Source organism: Pseudorca crassidens, chromosome 5 (genome assembly GCF_039906515.1).
Source record: "Pseudorca crassidens isolate mPseCra1 chromosome 5, mPseCra1.hap1, whole genome shotgun sequence".
Taxonomy (NCBI): Eukaryota; Metazoa; Chordata; class Mammalia; order Artiodactyla; family Delphinidae; genus Pseudorca; species Pseudorca crassidens.
Genome location: NC_090300.1, coordinates 77,780,829 through 77,804,763, shown reverse-complemented (window position 1 = coordinate 77,804,763; position 23,935 = coordinate 77,780,829). Strand labels below are relative to the sequence as shown.

The following is a 23,935-nucleotide window of genomic DNA, read 5'->3' as shown; positions in this document are numbered from 1 at the left end:
GATCACTGAAGAAATCAAAGAGGAAATAAAAAAATACCTAGAGACAACTGACAATGAAAACACGACAATCCAAAACATATGGGATGCAGCAAAAGCAGTTCTAAGAGGGAAGATTATAGCTATATAAGCCTACTTCAAGAAACAAGAAAAATCTCAAATAAAAAAATCTAACCTTGTACCTAAAAGAACTAGAGAAATAAGAACAAACAAAACCCAAAGTTAGTGGAAGGAAAGAAATCATAAAGATCACAGCAGAAATAAATGAAATAGAAAACAAGAAAACAATAGCAAACATCAATAAAACTAAAAGCTGCTTCTTTGAGAAGACAAACAAAAGTGATAAACCATTACCCAGACTCATCAAGAAAAAGCAGGAGAAGACTCAAATCAATAAAATTAGAAATTAAAAACGAGAAGTTACAACAGACACTGCAGAAATACAAAGCATGCTAAGAGACTACTACAAGCAACTCTATGCCAATAAAATGGGCAACCTGGAAGAAATGGACAAATTGTTAGAAAGGTATAACCTTCCAAGACTGAACCAGGAAGAAATAGAAAATATGAACAGACCAATCACAAGTAATGAAATTGAAACTGTGATTAAAAATCTTCCAACAAACAAAAGTCCAGGACCGGATGGCTTCACAGGTGAATTCTATCAAACATTTAGAGAAGAGCTAACACCCATCCTTCTCAAACTCTTACAAAAAACTGTGGAGGCAGGAACACTCCCAAACTCATTCTATGAGGCGACCATCACCCTGATACCAAAACCAGACAAAGATACTACAAAAAAAGAAAATTACAGACCAATATCACTCATGAATATAGATACAAAGATCCTCAACAAAATACTAGCCAATAGAATCCAACAACACATTACAAGGATCATACACCATGATCAAGTGGAATTTATCCCAGGGATGCAAGGATTCTTCAATATACGTAAATCAATCCATGTGATACACCCTATTAACAAACTGAAGAATAAAAACCATATGATCATCTCAATAGATGCAGAAAAAGCTTTTGACACAATTCAACACCCGTTTATGATAAAAACTCTCAAGAAAGTGGGCATACAGGGAACCTACCTCAACATAATAAAGGCAATATATGACAAACCCAGGCAAACATCATTCTCAATGGTGAAAAACTGAAAGCATTTCCTCTAAGATCAGGAACAAGACAAGGACGTCCACTCTCACCACTGTTATTCAACATAGTTTTGGAAGTTCTAGGCACGGCAATCAGAGAAGAAAAAGAAATAAAAGGAATCCAAATCAGAAAAGAAGAAGTAAAGCTGTCACTGTTTGCAGATGACATGATACTATACTTATAGAATCTTAAAGATGCCACCAGAAAACTACTACAGCTAAACAATGAATTTGGTAAAGCTGCAGAATACAAAATTAATGCACAGAACTCTCTTGCATTCCTACATACTAATGATGAAAACTCTGAAAGAGAAATTAAGGAAACACTCCCATTTACCATTGCAACAAAAAGAATCAAAGACCTAGGAATAAACCTACCGAAGGAGACAAAAGACCTGTAGGCAGAAGACTATAAGACACTGATGAAAGAAATTAAACATGATACCAACAGACGGAGAGATATACCACGTTCTTGGATTGGAGGAATCAATCATGTGAAAATGACTATACTACCCAAAGTAATCTACAGATTCAATGCAATCCCTATCAAATTACCAATGGCATTTTTTACAGAACTAGAACAAAAACTCTTAAAATGTGTATGAAGACACAAAAGACCCCGAATAGCCAAAGCAGTCTTGAGGGAAAAAAACGGAGCTGGAGGAATCAGACTTCCTGACTTCAGACTATACTACAAAGCTACAGTAATCAAGACAATATGGCACTGGCACAAAAACAGAAACATAGATCAATGGAACAAAATAGAAAGCCCAGAGATAAACCCAAGCACCTATGGTCAACTAATCTATGACAAAGGAGGCAAGGATATACAATGGAGAAAAGACAGTCTTTTTAATAAGTGGTGCTGGGAAAACTATACAGCTACATGTAAAAGAATGAAATTAGAACACTCCCTAACACCATACACAAAAATAAACTCAAAATGGATTAGAGACATAAATGTAAGACCAAACACTATAAAACTCTTAGAGGAAAACATAGGAAGAACACTCTTTGACATAAATCACAGCAAGATCTTTTTTGATCCACCTCCTAGAGTAATGCAAATAAAAGCAAAAATAAACAAATGGGACCTAATGAAACGTGAAACCTTTTGCACAGCAAAGGAAACTGTAAGCAAGCCGAAAAGACAACCCTCAGAATGGAAGAAAATATTTGCAAACGAATAAACGGACAAAGGATTAATCTCCAAAATATATAAACAGCTCATGCAGCTCAATATTAAAAAAACAAACAAGCCAATGCAAAAATGGGCAGAAGACCTAAATACACATTTCTCCAAAGAAGACATACAGATGGCCAAGAAGCAAACGAAAAGCTGCTCAACATCACTAATTATTACAGAAATGCCAATCAAAACTACAATGAGGTATCACCTCATACCAGTTAGAACGGGCATCATGGGAAAATCTACAAACAACAAATGCTGGAGAGGGTGTGGAGAAAAGGGAACCCTCTTGCACTGTTGGTGGGAATGTAAACTGATACAGCCACTATGGAGAACAGTATGGAGGTTCCTTAAAAAACTAAAAATAGAATTACCATATGATCCAGCAATCCCACTACTGGGCATATACCCAGAGAAAACCGTAATTCAAAAAGACACATGCATCTCAATGTTCATTGCAGCACCATTTACAATAGCCAGGTAATGGAAGCAACCTAAATGCCCACTGACAGACGAATGGATAAAGAAAATGTGGTACACATATACAACATAATATTACTCAGCCATAAAAAGGAACGAAATTGAGTCACCTGTAGAGACGTGGATGGATCTAGAGACTGTCATACAGAGTGAAGTAAGTCAGAAAGAGAAAAACAAATATCGTATATTAACACATATATGTGGAACCTAGAAAAATGGTACAGATGAACCTGTTTGCAGGGCATAAATTGAGACACAGATGTAGAGAACAAACATATGGACACCAAGGGGGGAAAGCGGCGGGGGTGGTCGTGTAATGAATTGGGCGATTGGGATTGACATGTATACACTAATGTGTATAAAACTGATGACTAATAAGGACCTGCTGTATAAAAAAATAAATTAAATTAAATTAGAAAAAAACGTTTGTACCACGTTAAAAAAAAACAAAAAGAAAAAGAAAATGACTATACTACCCAAAGCAATCTACAGATTCAATGCAATCCCTATCAAACTACCAATGGCATTTTTCACAGAACTAGAACAAAATATTTCACAATTTGTATGGAAACACAAATGACCTGGAATAGCCAAAGCAATCTTGAGAAAGAAAAACGGAGCTGGAGGAATCAGGCTCCCTGACTTCAGACTATACTACAAAGCTACAGTAATCAAGACCGTATGGTAGTGGGACAAAAACAGAAATATAGATCAATGGAACAGGATAGAAAGCCCAGAGATAAACCCATGCATATATGGTCACTCTATCTTTGATAAAGGAGGCAAGAATATACAATGGAGAAAAGACAGCCTCTTCAATAAGTGGTGCTGGGAAAACTGGACAGCTACATGCAAAAGAATGAAATTAGAACGCTTCCTAACACCATACACAAAAATAAACTCAAAATGGATTAAAGACCTAAATGTAAGGTCAGACACTATCAAACTCTTAGAGGAAAACACAGGCAGAACACTCTATGACATAAATCACAGCAAGATCCTTTTTGACCCACATCCTAGAGAAATGGAAATAAAAACAAAAATAAACAAATGGGACCTAATGAAACTTGAAAGCTTTTGCACAGCAAAGGAAACCATAAACAAGATGAAATGAGAACCCTCAGAATGGGAGAAAATATTTGCAAATGAAGCAACTGACAAAGGATTAATTTCCAAACTTTACAAGCAGCTCAATATCAAAAAAACAACCAACCCAATCCAAAAATGGGCAGAAGACCTAAATACACATTTCTCCAAAGAAGATACACAGATTGCCAACAAACACATGAAAGAATGCTCAACATCATTAATCATTAGAGAAATGCAAATCAAAACTACAATGCGATATCATCTCACACCAGTCAGAATGGCCATCATCAAAAAATCTACAAACAATAAATGCTGGAGAGGGTGTGGAGAAAAGGAAACCCTCATACACTGTTGGTGGGAATGTAAACTGATACAGCCACTATGGAGAACAGTATGGAGGTTCCTTAAAAAACTAAAAATAGAACTACCACATGACCCAGCAATTGCACTACTGCACATTTACCCTGAGAAAACCATAATTCAAAAAGAGTCATGTACCACAATGTTCACTGCAGCTCTATTTACAATAGCCAGGACATGGAAGCAACCTAAGTGTCCACTGACAGATGAATGGATAAAGAAGATGCGGCACATATAAAAAATGGAATATTACTCAGCCATAAAAAGAAACAAAATTGAGTTATTTGTAGTGAGGTGGATGGACCTAGAGTCTGTCATACAGAGTGAAGTAATTCAGAAAGAGAAAAACAAATACCGTATGCTAACACATATATATGGAATCTAAAAAAAAAAAAAACTGGTCATGAAGAACCCAGGGAAAGATGGGAATAAAGACGCAGACCTACTAGAGAATGGACTTGAGGACACGGGGTAGGGGAAGGGTAAGCTGGGACAAAGTGAGAGAGTGGTAGGTTATATATGGACATATAAACACTACCAAATGTAAAATAGCTGGCTAGTGGGAAGCAGTCGCATAGCACAGGGAGATCAGCTCGGTGCTTTGTGACCAGATAGAAGGGTGGGATAAGGAGGGTGGGAGGGAGACGCAAGAGGGAAGAGATATGGGGACAGATGTACAACTGATTCAGTTTGTTATAAAGCAGAAACTAACACACCATTGTAAAGCAATTATACTCCAATAAAAACGTTAAAATAAAAAAGAAAGTTGATAAATTGGATTTCATCAACATTTTAAAATTTGCTCTTCAAAAACACCATCGTGAAATGAATAAGCAAGCAACAAACTGAAAAAAAATATCTGCAAACCATATATCCAACAAAGGACTAATATCTTAAGTCCTTACAACTCAATTAAAAGATATACAACCCAGGGGCCTTCCCTGGCAGTCCAGTGGTTAAGACTCCGCACTTCCACTGCAAAGGGCACGGGTTTCATTCCTGGTCAGGGAACTAAGATTCCACATGCTGCACAGCACGGGCCCCACCCCCCCACAAAAAAAGAGAGATACAACCCAGTAAGAGACAAATGAGCCTGAGATCTGAATAGGCTCTTTACCAAAAGAGACAGAAGGTAAAAAAGCACATGAAAAGATGCTCATATCTAAACTTGTCAAACTGCAAATTTTAAATATACTCAGTTACTAGACATTAATTATACTTCAACAAAGCTATTTTGAAATTTTTCAAAATAAACTTAAATAGCACTCACAAGAAAGCAAACAGATGTGCTCACGTGACATGCAATGGCTTGGACTGACTACAGATAATAACACTGTGTATCATGAAGGCTGATTTTAAAGAATGACATTATGATGGACTCTGTTAGTTTCCTATTTTATACCCAGTCTTCTTTGCTTCCTTATTAAAAGAACCTCAACTGTGTACAAGAAAATGTGTCCAGCTAAAACAAGCAGAACTCTTTATCTGTGGCTGTTTTACCTTTGTAATAGAGACGCCACCCCCTTCCCTCCTTGTCCATGCTGGAATACGGGAGTGTAGCATCTGTACTGTGACCACGAGGACACAAGCCAATACTAAGGATGGAGGGGGGAAAAAACGGGAAGGAACCTGGTTCCTTGATGACATCCACATGAGTCAAGTCCTAGACTGCTTGCCTCTGAATTTCTTGTTGAGAAAAGATGTCTTCCTTGTTTAAGCCATTATTTGTTGCTGTGTCTCTTTGTACATAGTTGATCAAAATTTGTAACATTCAGAGAATTTAGTTCAGAAGTGGGGTCTGAGGTACTAGTCACCCAAATCAGCCCTATGTCACTGTCCAATTTTATGGTCCCACTCTTTTCCCTACTAAGTCCCTTAACTTTTATAAGAGATCTAGTGAGATTTTAAACTCAATTTATGTTGTAATTCATCAACTCACAAGCTCAGGCTCTGTGTTTTGACAGTATCAGCCTATGACTGTAAAAGATGAGAAAACTCTCTTAGGGAAATCACAGAAACTTCCTGGGTTTTTTAATGCCTTAAGAAAGAATTCTACTTAAGTAAAATTTCTGAGTAATGGAGGGGGGGAAAAAAGAATTCTATACAAATCCTTGGCAAGCACCCATAGCCTCTCCTTAAGTGGGCACTTTATTCTAGGTAATAATTTAAGGAACTGTTTCATCACTGCATGATATTGGGCTGCTAAAGTCACATCCTCTGTAACTAATTTTATCCTCACGGCCATCAAACCCAAACAGTTGCTACAACCAGTGTGAGATTCCCGCATCTCTGAAGGTCTCCTACTTGCAACTAATCTTGCTATCAATTATCAAACAGGTCTGCCTAGTGATAGCATATTATAGAAATCAAATATAGAAATAATCTTTGGGTGGGCCTGAGACCCAGGTCCTAAAGGTATGTAACCAGCAATAATGCCCAATTACACCATGAGAGTTGTTCTAGCAAAAATACCATTTCCGCTGCTGCTCAGACCTGGATTCCAAAAGTCCAAGCAGTGCTGCCCCTGAAGAAGTGGGTTTCTCTGTTACCAGGCTTGCTGGTCAGTCTTCCTGCTCACTGCTACATATTCATATTGTTTACTTCTAAATCCAGGTCTTAGGTCACATGCCTGATCCTAGGAGATGGGAAGTATGAATTCTGTAATTTTGAGAAGAGAGAACCCTTACGTAGGAAACTATCAAAATGTAAGATGTTGTGCAGCCACAAATTGTAACTGTCCACCACTTACATTATTATCTTTACCATCTTTACCTGAAACATTTCACACAAGACACTTCTGCACAGTGACAGTTAACTGCCCATCACCACTTTTTAGTCATACTTACTGAACGGGCACATTTTTTGGGGGGACTGCTAGAAAGTCCATCCAGTTGCCCGTGTTCACCCAGAAATCCTGTTACTTGATCCAAGAAAGAAGATACGTCTAACTGGTGCCACTCTACTAGCTTCTGACCTAAAGATTAAAAACCAGGATATAGAAGTAAAATCAACACTCTTTCTAAATTCTCACTAAGTATTTCTTTCAGCATATACATAATTAAAATTTACTGGGAATATATCCCCACCCAACATCAGCTTAAGTTACATAGTGTCTTCATAACCTAGGGGATACATTAATTATAACCAACCTAAGAGATTCCCAGCCATCATGATGGAGGAACTACTTTATCTACTGATATCATTTATTGCCATTTAGGAAGACGAGATTCAGAGAAAGCAATACTTATATAAAACTCAATCAATTAATAATAAACCCAGCTCTACCCTCTGCTTCTTTGGTGGGATTACAACCAGTACCTGAACAATCTTAACATTTTAGTGACCTAAGGGGAGTCCTTACAAATCATAAGGAAGATAAACAGTTATTCTTTGAAAGAACAGAACTGCACAAACATAAAATACTACCATCTCCCAAAGTTGTTGGAAACATATTCCCTAAATACACACATCAATAGATGTTTAAATAATTCTAAAGGGCATGAACAAGAACCCTTCAACTAAATTACTACAAACAATTTTGAAACTGGACCCAGTCAAATACTAAAGATAATTTAGGTAACTGAAAGTTAAATAATAGGTTAAAGACCATAAGCTGAAATAACCCTTACCTGTCCGTGGATCCAAGATGGAAACATAGGGGAAATCCCCTAGCTTATAAAACTGTATGTATCTCTGACCTTCCTCACTGTCATGATAAACCTGTTAAATCATTGATATTAAAAAAAAAAATCAGCCTCTTAGAAAAGTACTAGCTATATTCTTGTTATATACCAACAGCAATTAAAGAGAAAATGAAGGCCACCTAGTGTGAACTCCCTCCACTTCCTGCCCTCAGTCACTTCTGAAACTTACATAAATATAGCAATCCATTCTTCCTCATTTCCCAGTTCAAAGAGGTATTGCTCTTCCTTTTCAAGTTATCTGTCTACCTATTTCATTCCTGACTCTCAACCACATATATGTTAATAAATCACAATATATTAAGATTGTAAGTTCAAGTGCATAGCATACTGCTAGGCAAAGAGATGCTCAATCAACAGTCGCTGAATAAAAGGTTACCATTCAGAAAAAAATTTACTGAATTTAGGGGCCTGTAAAACATGAACAGGCAAATTACTAACATTAATAGCATGTCTTACAGTGGGGAAAAGATTAAGTTCATTCAGAAGTATTGATTTTATAAAAAAAATGTTTTTGGCTGTGTCACACAGCATACAGAATCTTAGTTCCCTGACCAGGGATCAAACCCATGCCCCCTGTGGAAGCACAGAGTCCTAACCACTGGACCGCCAGGGAATTCCCTATAATTTTTCATAATATAAACAATTGGAGCACAATCATCTACCCTTAGCTTGGTAATTTATATAAAAAGAAACCAGAGCCAGTAAGACTAAGTGACAAGTTTAAGGACATACAATTAAAGACTATCAAACTCAAGCTAAAATCCACGTCTTAGTCAAATGTTTTTTGATTACTTCAAGATCTTCTACAGTTCCCACTATCAATTATAGTAGCCACTAGAACATGTGCTACTAAAGCGTTTGAAATGTGACTAGTCCTAACAGCTGTACTGTAAGTGTAAAATACATACTAGATCCTGAAGGCTTAACACCAAAAAAAAAAAATCAAAACACCTCATCAATATTTTAATATTAGTTTTATATTAGAGATATTGATTTTTAAAATATATTAAAATCAATCGCCTGTTTCTTTTGACCTTTTTAAATGTGGCTACTAGAAAATTTTGAATCACATTACATTTCTATTGAACAGTACAGCTGCACACTCTATCAAGACGTTCAAACTCTTCTCAGATATGAATACTATACGGTTTACACAGCTTGGTTCCTTTTTTCCTCCTTCCCTTCATTGCTGCCCTTTCACTTATCCTTACTATTTCAGCCATTATGGGTGGTTTTACTTCTTCATATGTCAAAATTTAACTCAGTTATGAATTATTTCCAGTTTATAACCCAATTCCTCTTCCCCGACATCCCATGTACCAAAGTAAAATACTACAAAATTTTTAATGAACTCTCCCCACCTGCCAGAAAATGAAATGTTCTCGGATAATATTCTTCACAGCTTCATTGCTCCATACGTCACGGTTGAGGCACTGGCATGCAAAGTCTTGTACATTCTGAATGTTTATCATCAGCCACTTATTCTGCATCTGGCCACACTCTTTGGCCTGTAAGAGTAAAGTTACATAACAATTGTTAGAAAGATTTTCTACTTGGTAACTGGTATGTTTCACAATTCAGAAGCTGTCCTTTTTCCACATAAATACTAAGTTTTTTTCCCCAAGTATGGCATCTATAGCTTTCAGTGTCTAAACATTAATTACAGGCTTCCCTGGTGGTTCAGTGGTTAAGAATCCACCTGCCAACGCAGGGGACACGGGTTCATGCCCTGGTCCCGGAAGATCCCATGTGCCGCGAAGCAACTAAGCCCACGAGCCACAACTACTGAGCCCATGTGCCAAAACTACTGAAGCCTGCACACCTAGAGCCCGTGCTCCACAGCAAGAGAAGCCACTACAACGAGAAGCCAACGCACTGCAACAAAGAGTAGCCCCCGCTCGCCGCAACTAGAGAAAGCCCACGCGCAGCAACGAAGACCCAAAGCGGCCAAAAATAAAATAAATAAAATTTAAAATTAAAAAAAATTAATTACATTATTTTGCTTATATGTATATAGTTATATTGTCCATTTGCAAGCATTTCTCAAATTTAAATGAACTGTTTTCCTTTTATTCACTGTTATTTGTTATAGTAGCTGGATTTTTATTGTACATGTAAACATCTTTACCTGAAAAAGATTCCACAAACAAGGGCAACAAGTCACATAATTCTATTGTGCTGTCAACCCCTATCCACAAATATATCTCTCCTTTTTAATAGTTGTAACTAGTATGTGCATATTAGTTTATGTTGTTTTATTTTCTTCAATATCATTTTTTATAAACATTTCCAAATATATTCATCTCGATTATTAGGCATGTGGTATTTCATAGAATCACTCTAAATCTTTCAGTAAAAGCTGCTGAGGATTTTTTCTCTCAGGGTTGTTTTCCTAGGAGTGTATTTCAAAATTGAGATTTCAGATTCTTCATATGTCAAATTGAGATTACAGATCAAAGAATGTTTCAGAATAATCTTCAAAAGACTCCCCAATTTATAGCACAATTATCAATCACGAGTGCGTGAGTGTACACCTTCTTTTTTGCCTCACATTTCCTCATCACCATAATGACCTAAGAAATATTGCTGAACTGGAAAAGAATGGCAGAAAAGCAAATGAACAAATGCTACCTCAAACCTTTGCACAGAAACAATGAAATGAAAGCTATAGTTTTGAATAATTTTGTCCTGGAACAATATTTTTTTCCAAATCAGTTTGACATGGGAAAATCTTAAGAATCAATTAACTCAGGTTAACAACAATTGAAGAACATACATCATTTTCGAGGTACTGGAGAATATAAGAATATCTTTTGTTTTATAACAAAGTTTACACAGTCTTACAAAAATTGTTATCCTATTTTTCTGTACAAATCCGCCAGAGAAAATAATTTTATAATATTCATTACTGATTCCACAGGTGAAAACCCAAGTTCTAAAAGGAAATAGTCCTATATTGAGCCAGAAAGCTACAATTAACTGGTCAAAAGCTTATTTTTAAGTATACAAATTTAATAAAATAACTCTCTGCTTCTAGAAAGTAATAGTATTCCAGTTAATTCCTTGCCTATAGTAAGCACACAGATATGATAAATGGGAGATAAATGAGTAATTATATTGCTTTAACTGAAGAAAAAGTATTTGAGAATGAAGAAAAAAAAACACACTCTAGAGAGACAGATTGAAGAGTACATAATCCCTATAATAAAGTAAATTTATTAAGTCTGCCTCAACTACAACACTGACCAAAAAAAAGTATAACGAACTTCCCTGGTGGTCCCATGGCTAAGACTCCACACTCTCAATGCAGGGGGCCCAGGTTCGATCCCTGGTCAGGGAACTAGATCCCACATGTCGCAACTAAAGATCCTTCAAGCCGCAACTAAAGATCCCGCATGCCGCCACAATGATCCCACATGCCGCAACTAAGACGCGGTACAGCCAAATAAATAAATATTTTTTTTAAAAAAAGGATAACACTGAAAAATAATAAAAGTCTAGAATTCAAAAACAATGGAGAGTCATTTGCTATTGTTTTTAAAAATTCATTTATTCACATTCACACTTTCATTCATTCAGATTCATTCATTTGACAAATATTTGAGGATCTATCATGTTTCAGGTACAGTTATAGATGCTGGATTTATACCAGTTACCAAAACAAAAAACCCCTGACTTCATGAAGCTTACATTGGGAGAAACCTTATACAAGCAAAAGAAACTGGAAGATGTTGTTAAGAAAGTACTTCTAATATAAATCAAAACTACAATGAGGTACCACCTCACACCAGTCAAAATGGCCACATTAAAAAATCTACCAATCTGGAGAGGGTGTGGAGAAAAGGGAACCCTCCTACACTGTCGGTAGGAAGGTAAACTGGTGCAGCCACTATGGAAGACAGTATGTAGGTTCCTTAAAAAACTAAAAATAGGGCTTCCCTGGTGGCGCAATGGCTGAGAGTCCACCTGCCGATGCAGGGGACGCGGGTTCGTGCCCCAGTCCGGGAAGACCCCACATGCCACGGAGCAGCTAGGCCCATGAGCCACGGCTGCTGAGCATGCGCATCTGGAGCCTGTGCTCCACAATGGGAGAGGCCACAACGGTGAGGGGCCCAAGTACCGCAAAAAAAAAGAAAAAAACCACTAAAAATAGAGCTACCATATGATCCAGCAATCCCACTCCCAGGCATATATCCCAATAAAACTATAATTCAAAAAGATATATGAACCCGTATGTTCATAGCAGCACTATTCACAATAGCCAAGACATGGAAACAAGCTAAATGTCCATCAACAGGTGAATGGATAAAGAAGATGTGGTACATATATACAATGGAATACTACTCAGCCATAAAAAAGAACAAAATAATGCCATTTACAGCAACATGGATGCAACTAGAGATTATCATACTAAGTGAAGTAAGTCCGATAGAGAAAGACAAATACTGTATGATACTACTTATATGTGGAATCTAAAATATGACACAAATAACCTAATCTAGGAAACAGGAACAGGCTCACAGACATAGAGAACAGACTTGTGGTTGCCAAGGGGGAGAGCGGGTGAGGGAGGGATGGACTGGGAGTTTAGGATTAACAGATGCAAACTATTATATACAGAATGGATAAACAATAAGGTCCTACTGTATAGCACAGGGAACTATATTTAATATCCTGTGATAAACCATAATAGAAAAGAATATGAAAAAGGATGTATAAATATGTGTAACTGAATCACTTTGCTGTGCAGCAGAAATTAACACATTATAAATCAACTATCCTTCAATTAAATTTAAAAAAAAAAGAAATTACTTCTAGAAAGAAGGGCCCCAAAAAAGACACAAATTTCATGCAAAGCAGCAATGTCTGGAGGGAACATAAGAGAATCTTATATAATCTCACTAAGTATACTAGTTATATGAGTCAAGGACGAGAGGTGAGAGTGGGCCATGGGACAAATGATGAACCTTTCCTCTTGGAATTCATTAGGTTGTTCTAAATCAATATTCAAAAGCCATTATAGAGAAACCCAAGAGCAAGTGTGGCTATACCAAATAGAGAGGCATGTGACAGGGTCTATCTGTGATAATGGGAGAACAGTGAGAGAGTAACGTCTCTCCCAGTCCCAAACAGATCAGGAAAGTATGAAAAGAGGATACAGAGGAAAAGATAATTTGCTTGAATAAATATATATGCATAAAGTCAAAAAGGAAATATATTAAAATATGCACAATACTTTCTTATGTAAATGGAAACTACTATTATTTTTCCTTGCTGTTTTTTTCTATAATTTTTGCCTAATTTGAATAAAAATATAAGCTATGTATAGTTTATTTAAAAAAACTTCATCTTATGTATTTTGTTTCTGAATCAGTTCTTTATATTTTAACTAAAATGTTTTTACTTGCATTTATAGCAAGTACTTTTGAAGTTAACAAAGTACTCTTAGTAGGACTAGGTGCATGTGCAATTGAATGGCAATTTTTATATTTTATTTTTATATTTTATAAACTTATTTTATTTTTGGCTGCATTTCCTCTTTGTTGCTGCATGCGGGCTTTCTCTAGTTGCGGCAAGTGGGGGCTACTCTTCGTTGTGGTGCGCAGCCTTCTCATTAAGGTGGCTTCTCTTGTTGCGGAGCACAAGCTCTAGGCACACAGGCTTCAGTAGTTGTGGCTTGCAGGCTCTAGAGTGCAGGCTCAGTAGTTGTGGAGCATGGGCTTAGTTGTACCGCAGCATGTGGGATCTTCCTGGACCAGGGCTTGAACCTGCATCTCCTGCACTGGCAGGCGGATTCTTAACCACTGCACCACCAGTGAAGCCCTGAATGGCAATTTTAACAAATAAACATGTATTTCTTATGAAAATAAGGAATATTATGGAAATTGTTCTGATTCTTTCTGTACAATATACTCTAGATTATACCACTCAATAATTTAACAAAAACTTAATGAGGGACAACTGTGTGCCAGACACCCCTCTATGCACTGTGAATATACAACAATAAATAAAACAAAATCCCTGTGTTCATGGAACTTACATGCTAATGGGAAAGAAGAAAACCTAAGAAATGTTCCCTTGCCCGGGTCAGATTATTCATCCTAAGTCCCATGCTCACTCAGCTCCAGCTACGCTGGTTTCCTGGGCTGTACCAGAAATTTGCCCAAGCTCTTTCCAACACCAGTGCCTATACACTTAACTGTTTTTCTGCTCTTCCCTGAGACCCTTCTATGGTTTACATTCCCTCACTTCTTTCAGGTTTCTATTCAAATCTCATTCTTTCAGAAATATATCCTCATCTTCCTATCTGAATCAGTCCTCTCTCATCATAATTATAAAAGTGTGTGAAACCTATGAAATCAACCTTGCTTTTCATTTGCCTATAAGAGCACATGCACCTTAATGTCCCCAAACAGAATAGTCCTCTCTTTGTCCTTCCCTTATTCTATTTTATTCTTTCTCCCAGCAACTACTGTAACCTGAAATTTCTCTGTGTCAAACACATACATACAAAAATATATACATATATATACACTAAATATGTTATATAGGTATTGTTTTTTATTTGCTGGTAGTCTGTTTCTCCCTCTAGATTATAAATTTTTTGATGGCAAAGGACTTTGTATAATTTGTTTACCACAACCTCCCTGTGGCAGAAACTGCTTATAGGTAACAAATATCTATTTTTCCCTACTCCTTAATAGAATCTCCAAAGAAAAAGAAATAAAAGGAATACAAATTGGAAAAGAAGAAGTAAAACTGTCACTGTTTGCAGATGACACGATACTATACGTAGAGAATCCTAAAGATGCCACCAGAAAACTACTAGAGCTAATCAATGAATTTGGTAAAATTGTAGGATACAAAATTAATGCACATAAATCTCTTGCATTCCTACACAGTAACGATGAAAAATCTGAAAGAGAAATTAAGGAAACACTCCCATTTACCATTGCAACAAAAAGAATACCTAGAATAAATCTACCTAGGGAGACAAAAGAACTGTATGCAGAAAACTATCAGACAATGATGAAAGAAATTAAAGATGATACCAACAGATGGAGAGATATACCATGTTCTTGGATTGAAAGAATCAACATTGTGAAAATGACTATACTACCCAAAGCAATCTACAGATTCAATGCAATCCCTATCAAATTACCAATGGCATTTTTTACAGAACAAGAACAAAAACTCTTAAAATTTATATGGAGACAGAAAAGAACCCGATTAACCAAAGCAGTCTTGAGGGAAAAAAACGGAGCTGGAGGAATCAGACTCCCTGACTTCAGACTATACTATAAAGCTACCGTAATCAAGACAATATGGTACGGCACAAAAACAGAAACACAGATCAATGGAACAAAATAGAAAGCCCAGAGATAAACCCACGCACCTATGGTCAACTAATCTATGGCAAAGGAGGCAAGGATATACAATGGAGAAAAGACAGTCTCTTCAATAAGTGGTGCTAGGAGAACTGGACAGCTACATGTAAAAGAATGAAATTAGAACACTCCCTAACACCATACACAAAAATAAACTCAAAATGGATTAGAGACATAAATGTAAGACCGGACACTATAAAACTCTTAGAGGAAAACATAGGAAGAACACTCTTTGACATAAATCCCAGAAAGATCTTTTTTGATCCACCTCCTAGAGTAATGGAAATAAAAGCAAAAATAAACAAATGGGACCTAATGAAACATGAAAGCTTTTGCACAGCAAAGGAAACCATAAACAAGATGAAAAGACAACCCTCAGAACTGGAGAAAATATTTGCAAATGAATCAACGGACAAAGGATTAATCTCCAAAATATATAAACAGCTCATGCAGCTCAATATTAAAAAAACAAACAAGCCAATGCAAAAATGGGCAGAAGACCTAAATACACATTTCTCCAAAGAAGACAGACAGACGGGCAGAAGCACATGAAAAGCTGCTCAACATCACTAATTGTTGAGAAATGCAAATTTAGACAAATGCAAATCAAAATTACAATGAGGTATCACCTCACACCAGTTAGAATGGGCATCATCGGAAAATCTACAAAAAACAAATGCTGGAGAGGGTGTGGAGAAAAGGGAACCCTCTTGCACTGTTGGTGGGAATGTAAATTGATACAGCCACTATGGAGAACAGTATGGAGGTTCCTTAAAAAACTAAAAATAGAATTACCATATGATCCAGCAATCCCACTACTGGGCATATACCCAGAGAAAACCACAATTCAAAAAGACACATGCACCCCAATGTTCATTGCAGCACTATTTACAATAGCCAGGTCATGGAAGCAACCTAAATGCCCACTGACAGACGAATGGATAAAGAAGATGTGGTACATATATACAACATAATATTACTCAGCCATAAAAAGGAACAAAACTGGGTCATTTGTTGAGACGTGGATGGATCTAGAGACTGTCATACAGAGTGAAGTAAGTCAGAAAGAGAAAAACAAATATCGTATATTAACGCATATATTTGGAACCTAGAAAAATGGTACAGATGAACCAGTTTTCAGGGCAGAAAATGAGACACAGATGTAGAGAACAAACGTATGGACACAAAGCAGGGAAAGCGGTGCGGGGGTGTAGGTGGTTGTGTGATGAATTGGGTGATTGGGATTGACATGTATACACTGATGTGTATAAAACTGATGAGTAATAACCTGCTGTATAAAAAAATAAATAAAATTTAAAAATTAAAAAAAAAAATAGAGGGCTTTCCTGGTGGTGCAGTGGCTGAGAGTCCGCCTGCCGATGCAGCGGACACGGGTTCGTGCCCCGGTCCAGGAGGATCCCACATGCCGCGGAGTGGCTGGGCCTGTGAGCCATGGCTGCTGAGCCTGCGGGTCCAGAGCCTGTGCTCCGCAACGGGAGAGGCCACAGCAGTGAGAGGCCCGTGTACCAAAAAAATAAAATAAAATAAAATAGAATCTCCAATTTTCAGCTAAGCATCTTGATTTCCCAGTGTCCTTTGCAAGTAGGTGTGGCCACATTGCTAAGTTCTGTTACCAAGTCCAAGCTTGCTCTGCTCGCCGCACAACAGGCCAATAAATCCAGAGATGAGGTGTTGAGGCAAGGGACTTTATTCAGAAAGCCGGTGGACCATGAGGACGGCAGACTAGTGTCTCAAAAGAACCACCTTATCGTGGTTTGGATGCCAGTTTCTTTTATAGAACAGAAAGGGGGAGGAGATGAGGAAGTAAAGTAAAAAGGCCGTTAATTTTTGCAAATATCCCCTGGAATGGCCAGCCCTGGGGAGGGGATGTGTTAATTTCTTCTTTCTTGCAGCCATCCACAGGTGGACAGGGTTAGGATGCTTCCCTGAACAAAGGCACTTTGGTTTAGCTTTCAGACAGAGGGGCACGGTTCCCTGAGGCAGGCCATTATATATAGACAGTATCCTTTTAGTAAGCAAAAGCAGCAGAAAGCAACGATTAAAGTAAAAGCAACAGATTCAACATGTAGTCAGATTTGGCTCTTCCCTGTTACAATTCTGGTCAATGGAATGTGAGAAGTGATGTGTATTACCTCTAGGTTGTGCCTTTAAAGGGAAAAGGTGTACCCTTCTCGGTCACTCCCTTCCTTCATGCTAACTGAAAAGCAAACATGGTAGTAAGCCACCTTGAATCATGTAGACAAGAGCAAGCAAGACCTTGCAGAATAGGACAGAAAAAAACTGCATTCCTAATAACTTCATAGAGCAGAACCATCCTAACAGCATGGACTTCTACCTTGTTTAAGTTAATGTTTGTTTTATTCCTGGTCTCTCTCACACATAGTTAAATCTTTATCCCAATACATATAATCCCCATCCCCTAGAACAAGGCCTTGCAACAGGAGGCCTCACTAAATATTTACTGAATGAACAAGTGAACTAATCAATCTCTCATCTGGTTAGCATAAGCCAGAATCCTTGAACATGGTCTACCTCTAGTGACATTAAGAAATACTAAAGTCTATGAGCTTCCCTGGTGGCACAGTGGTTAAGAATCCACCTGCCAATGCAGGGGACATGGGTTCGAGCCCTGGTCTGGGAAGATCCTACATGCCATGGAGCAACTAAGCCCATGCGCCACAACTACTGAGCCTGCGCTCTACAGCCTGTGAGCCACAACTACTGAGCCCGTGTGCCACAACTACTGAAGCCCATGCACCTAGAGCAGTGCTCCACAAGAGAAGCCACTGCACCGCAACAAAGATTAGCCCCTGCGTGCAGCAAGGAAGACCCAACGCAGCCAAAAATAAAATAAATTAAATTAAATTAAAAAAAAAAAAGAAAGAAAGAAGGAAGTCTAGTTTCTACACCTATAAAACTGTGGCTCAGATCTATATCTAATTCAAACCTGTGGGTCCTGCCTGAGCAGCCAGACTATTCCTTTAATTTTTAATATTCACCTCTCTAAATTTCAGTGAACTTAATTTTGTATATTACTTCCCTAATTTCTATAAAACTAATGGATATATCATTAGTCATAATGAAATGCCTACTTTTTCTGGGAATGTTTATATCATTTAAAGGCTTGTAAATGATAAAGTTGAGTATTATCAGTGAAAAAAATGAAGACTGTTGAAAACAACATAGGTCACAAAATTCAAAGAAAAAAGGTGACACAACTTAACAAAATGAATCAAACTTCAGATGACAGTATCAAGAAAGATTCACGGGTTTCCCTGGTGGCACAGTGGTTGAGAGTCCACCTGCCAATGCAGGGGACATGGGTTCGTGCCCTGGTGCGGGAAGATCCCACATGCCGCGGAGCGGCTGGGCCCATAAGCTATGGCCATGGAGCCTGTGCTCCGCAAAGGGAGAGGCCACAGCAGTGAGAGGCCCACGTACCGCAAAAAAAAAAAAAAAAAAAAAAAAAAGATTCACATTTTCCCTTAATAACAAGCAGCAGAGTAACTGCTTTTTATGAGCCCAAAGTGACAAAATTAAATCAAGCTCAGAGTTATTTAGTTAAGCCCCAGAGCAACACAGAAGCTAATGAAAATAGAAAGCACATCAAAACAAACTCAGTTCCTTTTTGTCTTACATATTGTGCTATTCTGTCAATGGTTATATTATCACCAGAACAGTAGAAAGGATAGGCAGTTACCATGTTAAAGATCATGAACGAAAGATGAAGAAAACTGAGGAGACATCTAACCTGACATCTTTGAGCTGATAAATGAACACCAGACTCCCTGAACTTTATTTACACAACAAAAAGAAACACATTTAATCAAATCTCCATCATCTGGATTTTGTTACACGTGGCCAAACACTTTCAGAAATTACAGAAATTACAGAAATTCAGAAATTACAATTCAGAAAATTAAAGAATTCAGAAGGAAAAAGCTTACAGTTAAATTTCTTAACCTAAATATTTCATTTAGGCTAGTTTAAGAGTATGTCTAAGGACAAAATTTTTTTTAAAAAACAATCAAAATTCACTTCTAAATATGTAGCTACTAACGTCATTTTTACAGTTATTGTTTGGCCTACTTTATCCTAACAGAAAAGACTTACCTGAAATTTCAGTGCTTTACATCTACAGAAATGCTCTTCTGATTCAAAAGAGAGTTAACATGATAGTCAACACACAAAAGCAAGTTGTTTGAACACTTCAACAGAAGAATATTTAAAATCCTAACTAAACGCATTCATTTACCAAATACCGTGTTCCTATTAAATGCTAGAGACTGGGTCCCACGGATCACCAAAATAAAAAGAAACATGGTTCCCCTGCCCTCAGTAAGCTTATAATTTAGCAGACAATCATATAAACCTGCTCCGGAAAGTTCTCCTTTGGCTTCAGCTAAATTAAAACAAGAACTAAGGGAGAACATACTCCGCAACCATAGGGATATTCTTTTAAAACACACTAGGATCCTCATAAAAATATGGGTAAAAGATACCTACAAACAACTCACAAATGGCCAAAACACACACACACACACACACACAATATTCTCAGCAGTAAGTAGTAATTAAAAATATATAAACTTTTAAGAAATATAAATCAATGTAACCTTCTAGGTATTTCATACTTACTATGACGTCAATTCTCTATATGCTGAAAACTTTTTTTTGCTCTTAGAAAGAAAAACTCCACTAAAAATGCAAGAAGATTCATAGCTCAGGCTTAGAATCTCCAACAACTTACTGTTTCAAAGCTGCCTTTATGCATCAAATCAATGGGTGGCCGGAAGAGATCTGCAAGGGTAGTTAGTTTCTTATCTATTGCTCCTCCATTTCTTAATTCCTGTTCTTGCCGAACTGCAACACAGGAGGATGAGAAAGTTTCAATTAGCCATAAAATAAGTCATGAATCTTGCATTTTAAAAAAAATGTATCAGTTGCAAGAACTAACGAACAATGTGCTTGACCTCAAATGCAAATGCAAAGATCTAAGGCTGACTCTGAAAAAAAATACAAAGCCAGGTGGGGCGGGAGTCTTAAGACGTGGTGCTCTCTATCCAAAGATAAGGATAAAAATGGAAATTATGTAAGAGTCACTTATTCAAAATATTTCCTTCACATACTCAAAACTAACTTTAGCACAGGAGAAAACTTTCATCTTCATTTATCTATTTCTGAAACTCATCCTAATTTATCTAGCTACATTCTAGTTGTTTCTAGCTACATTCCCAATCTTGAAAGATTATGGCAGTGAGACAGAATGACTACTGCTGTCATCTTCTCCTGGAAGGGCACAGGATTCCCTGGATGACCTGAGTCAGTCTGGATTCCACATCAACTCTCAAGTTACAAGACCTATCTGTGCTTCAATGAGCTCATTATAAATTATTACAAAATCAAATATGGTTCAAGAGTTTCTCATATATTCTCTAAACATAACTGTCTTTTCTCTAGGATTCCATTGCTAAATCAGTACTAATTCCACTAAAAGGAGAAGGCCAAGACTCATTCTTATTCAACAGAAAGATATAAACCTATTCCAAACAACTGTTGCCACAATGTTAATAGTGGCTGCTTTGGGTAGTATGGCCTTTTCTTCTTCTATTTTCCAATCCCTATAATAACCATTTTCATTGTGGTCATTCCTTTAACTGACATATATCAGGATCCTGAGGAAAATCAGTTTTTTATTTTATTATAGTCAGCATTTAAGTGCTCATTCAGAAACAGATTAAGTTTGTAAATTACCATATTTCTCACATTATATCCATCTCCCTTATTCTTCTATAACCAAGTAGGTTAGAATCTGGAACAATTCAGCTCAAGGGGGAGTTAATAACAATCACAGACTGAATTCATAATTTAGTTTTTAAATAAGATGAATTCTCAAAGTTACTAGGCCTAATATTAATCATCTTCTTAAGAAAAAAACTTATATAAAACAAACTAGGATCTTGACCTGAAGGGGAGTGTGTGGGTGCTTTTCCACCTTGTGGTTTTAATCTGTGGGAGAGGAGACAGGGGAGAAAGACAATGAGAGAGGGAGAGGGAGGGAAAAAGAGATGATAAACTGGTTCATAGATACTTACTAGTTTCAGTTTGGAAATCCCGGAAACCATCAAATATTGAACGTGCAGGCCGTCGTCTTTTAGGAGCTATAGGAGGAAAAAATAGAATTGATACAAAAAGTTAAACATTAATTTTGTAACAATTCTAAAAATGTCCTTATCTATAGCAATTTCTTATTTTAAGACACTCAGATTCATAATGGTGCCCTCCTTCAAAATATAAAATACTTCAAAAACCTTCAAGGCATTCATATATAATTAACCATCTTGAGCCCAATCATATTTTACAAAAAAGAAAATTAAGGCCCAGTTAAAAAACTTGGCCAAACTTGTGTAAAAAGATAGGAAGAAAGATTTTGAGGATGACTTCCCATGGCGATGAAGCTACATACATGCTGCAAATACATAATTCAGGTTAGCCTAAATGATCTGCCTACCCTTTAGTATAATACTTGAGTAAGTTCTAAACCATAATATTTAAGAACTACCTCTTAGTAAGTGGATACACATGCAGAATTATAAACACCAAAAAACTGTAATTTCGGAAGAAAAATTTTTCCTACAGTGAACAGAAAAATGAACAGAACCAACGTCCTTTGATACCCTTGTATAGCGTCTATTACCCAGTCCTTAAGTATTGTACAGATAAAGCTGAAAAAGCAATCATCAACACGTTATCTTCCTGTATGTTCTTAAACACAAAAATTTTAGCAGGTCTTAAATGGGAAAAGAATCTGAAAAAGAATAGATATATGTATATGTATAGCTGAATTACTTTGCTGTACACCTGAAACTAACACAACATTGTAAACCAACTATACTCCAATAAAAAAAAAAAGTTATCAGGTCATTTATATACATCACAGTAAATAAGGAAATTTAATGATTCTTTCAATATGGGTAACAGTTATTCAGTTGGTTTATGGCAAGCCCCATGAGCACTGCCAGCATGTAACCAGAACAGTGCTACACATTAACAGATGATGATTACATAGTAAGATTAGACAGAAACTATAAAAGTCTCCCATCCCATGTCAAAGCATCTTTCCCAACAGCCTGTGTTTGCCATTATATAGGGTAATTCTTTTAATCTAAGAACTACTGAGTTAAAAAACAAAACAAAAAAATAACAAAAGAATGCAGAACCACATGTTAAAAAAATCCCACATTTGCTTAAAGCATTATCAGGTCAGTATATCATTTATGCACATATGTGTATCAGTATTTATATTAAAGAATCACAATATTATCTCTAGGAAAAGGAAATTTGGTAAAAATCAGAGACTTCCATATTTTAGCTTTGTACTGAATTTCAAAATTTAAACTGAATTTTACATATAAATTGTTTTATTTAAATAAATTATTATATAAATTATTAATTTTAAATTTTATTATTTAAACTTATAAAATTTAAATACTGCATTATTTTTCCTCCCTCCCTTTATAAACACGAAGCAAGAAATGTTATTCTTTTCAATCTTGGAACTATTTTTAATCAAGAGTTCCCATCTTAAATGTACATGTTTCTAGCAGCAATAATATTAACTGCTCAAATAATGCTTTCTTAAAACTCATTACCAGATATTACTTAACCATAACAATTAAGAAAGTAAGGTTATCTTAGGATAAGGCATAAAACAGCTGCCTAAGAAAGCATATTATTATTGGGGAGGTAGTACATAGTATATAAAAGGTACTTTTCTTCTACTTTTAAACTGCCAAAGGCAGGCCGGTCAATATTCTACATTCTTCTCTCTCTCTCTCTCTCTCTCTCACTCCCTGCCCCCACCCCACCCCCCAATTTAGCCTTTCTCTATTATACACTTGATCTCCTGGAGATTCATACTAGCTCCTCTTATTGCTAGCTTTCCAACCACTCTCTTTTATTTCTTGGGCTCATCACCTGCTCCCATTTGTTTCCCCCTTATATATCCTAAGTCTAACCAAGAATCTCTCCTCAAGCCACAACACCTCTAGCTCTAGGATCATTATTACTCCTGCCTGCCTCTTCAATATGTGGTTTCCTCACTCTTCCAAACCATACGCTATAAGTAAACATCAGTCCTCTGTACTCTCACTCCACTGTCCACATAATAGGAGTGCTGCTCACTGAGGTCAAAGAGACTAAGCTACAAAGAGCTAAAAGAGATTCAAAAAGGAGCTTCATAGTCAGAATAGGGGAGGAACAGAGAACAAAATTTAATGAGCAGAGCGACACTGTTTCACATTTTCACAAATCTCTGTTAATAACTGGTATAAGAGAAGACACCTGAATTTTTACATCTGCTTCTGCATTCAATCTGCTGCTATTCCTTTAGTTCATGTATATGAAGAAAATTAAAATTCAATTTCACACAGACATGTAGTTGTAAAAGGGAAGAGTATTTTAATAGTGTTTTAAGATAATTGTGAACATTCTCCCCTGCTACTACACCAAAGCTCAACCAGTGGTAATTTCTTAAAGGTTGGC

At 36.8% G+C, this 23,935-nt stretch overlaps 1 protein-coding gene across 2 annotated transcripts in view; it reads right to left on the bottom strand.

The window, feature by feature from the left end:
- Positions 1-23,935, bottom strand: part of UBXN7 (UBX domain protein 7) — a 68,360-nt gene that overhangs the window by 17,823 nt on the left and 26,602 nt on the right. For both annotated transcript variants that reach the window (XM_067738554.1, XM_067738555.1), the window contains 5 exons: positions 21,487-21,552; positions 20,142-20,254; positions 9,344-9,490; positions 7,908-7,998; positions 7,125-7,252 (listed from right to left, as the gene is read on the bottom strand). In XM_067738554.1, the coding sequence (XP_067594655.1) occupies positions 7,125-7,252; positions 7,908-7,998; positions 9,344-9,490; positions 20,142-20,254; positions 21,487-21,552 (545 nt within the window). The remainder of the gene's footprint in view (positions 1-7,124; positions 7,253-7,907; positions 7,999-9,343; positions 9,491-20,141; positions 20,255-21,486; positions 21,553-23,935) is intronic.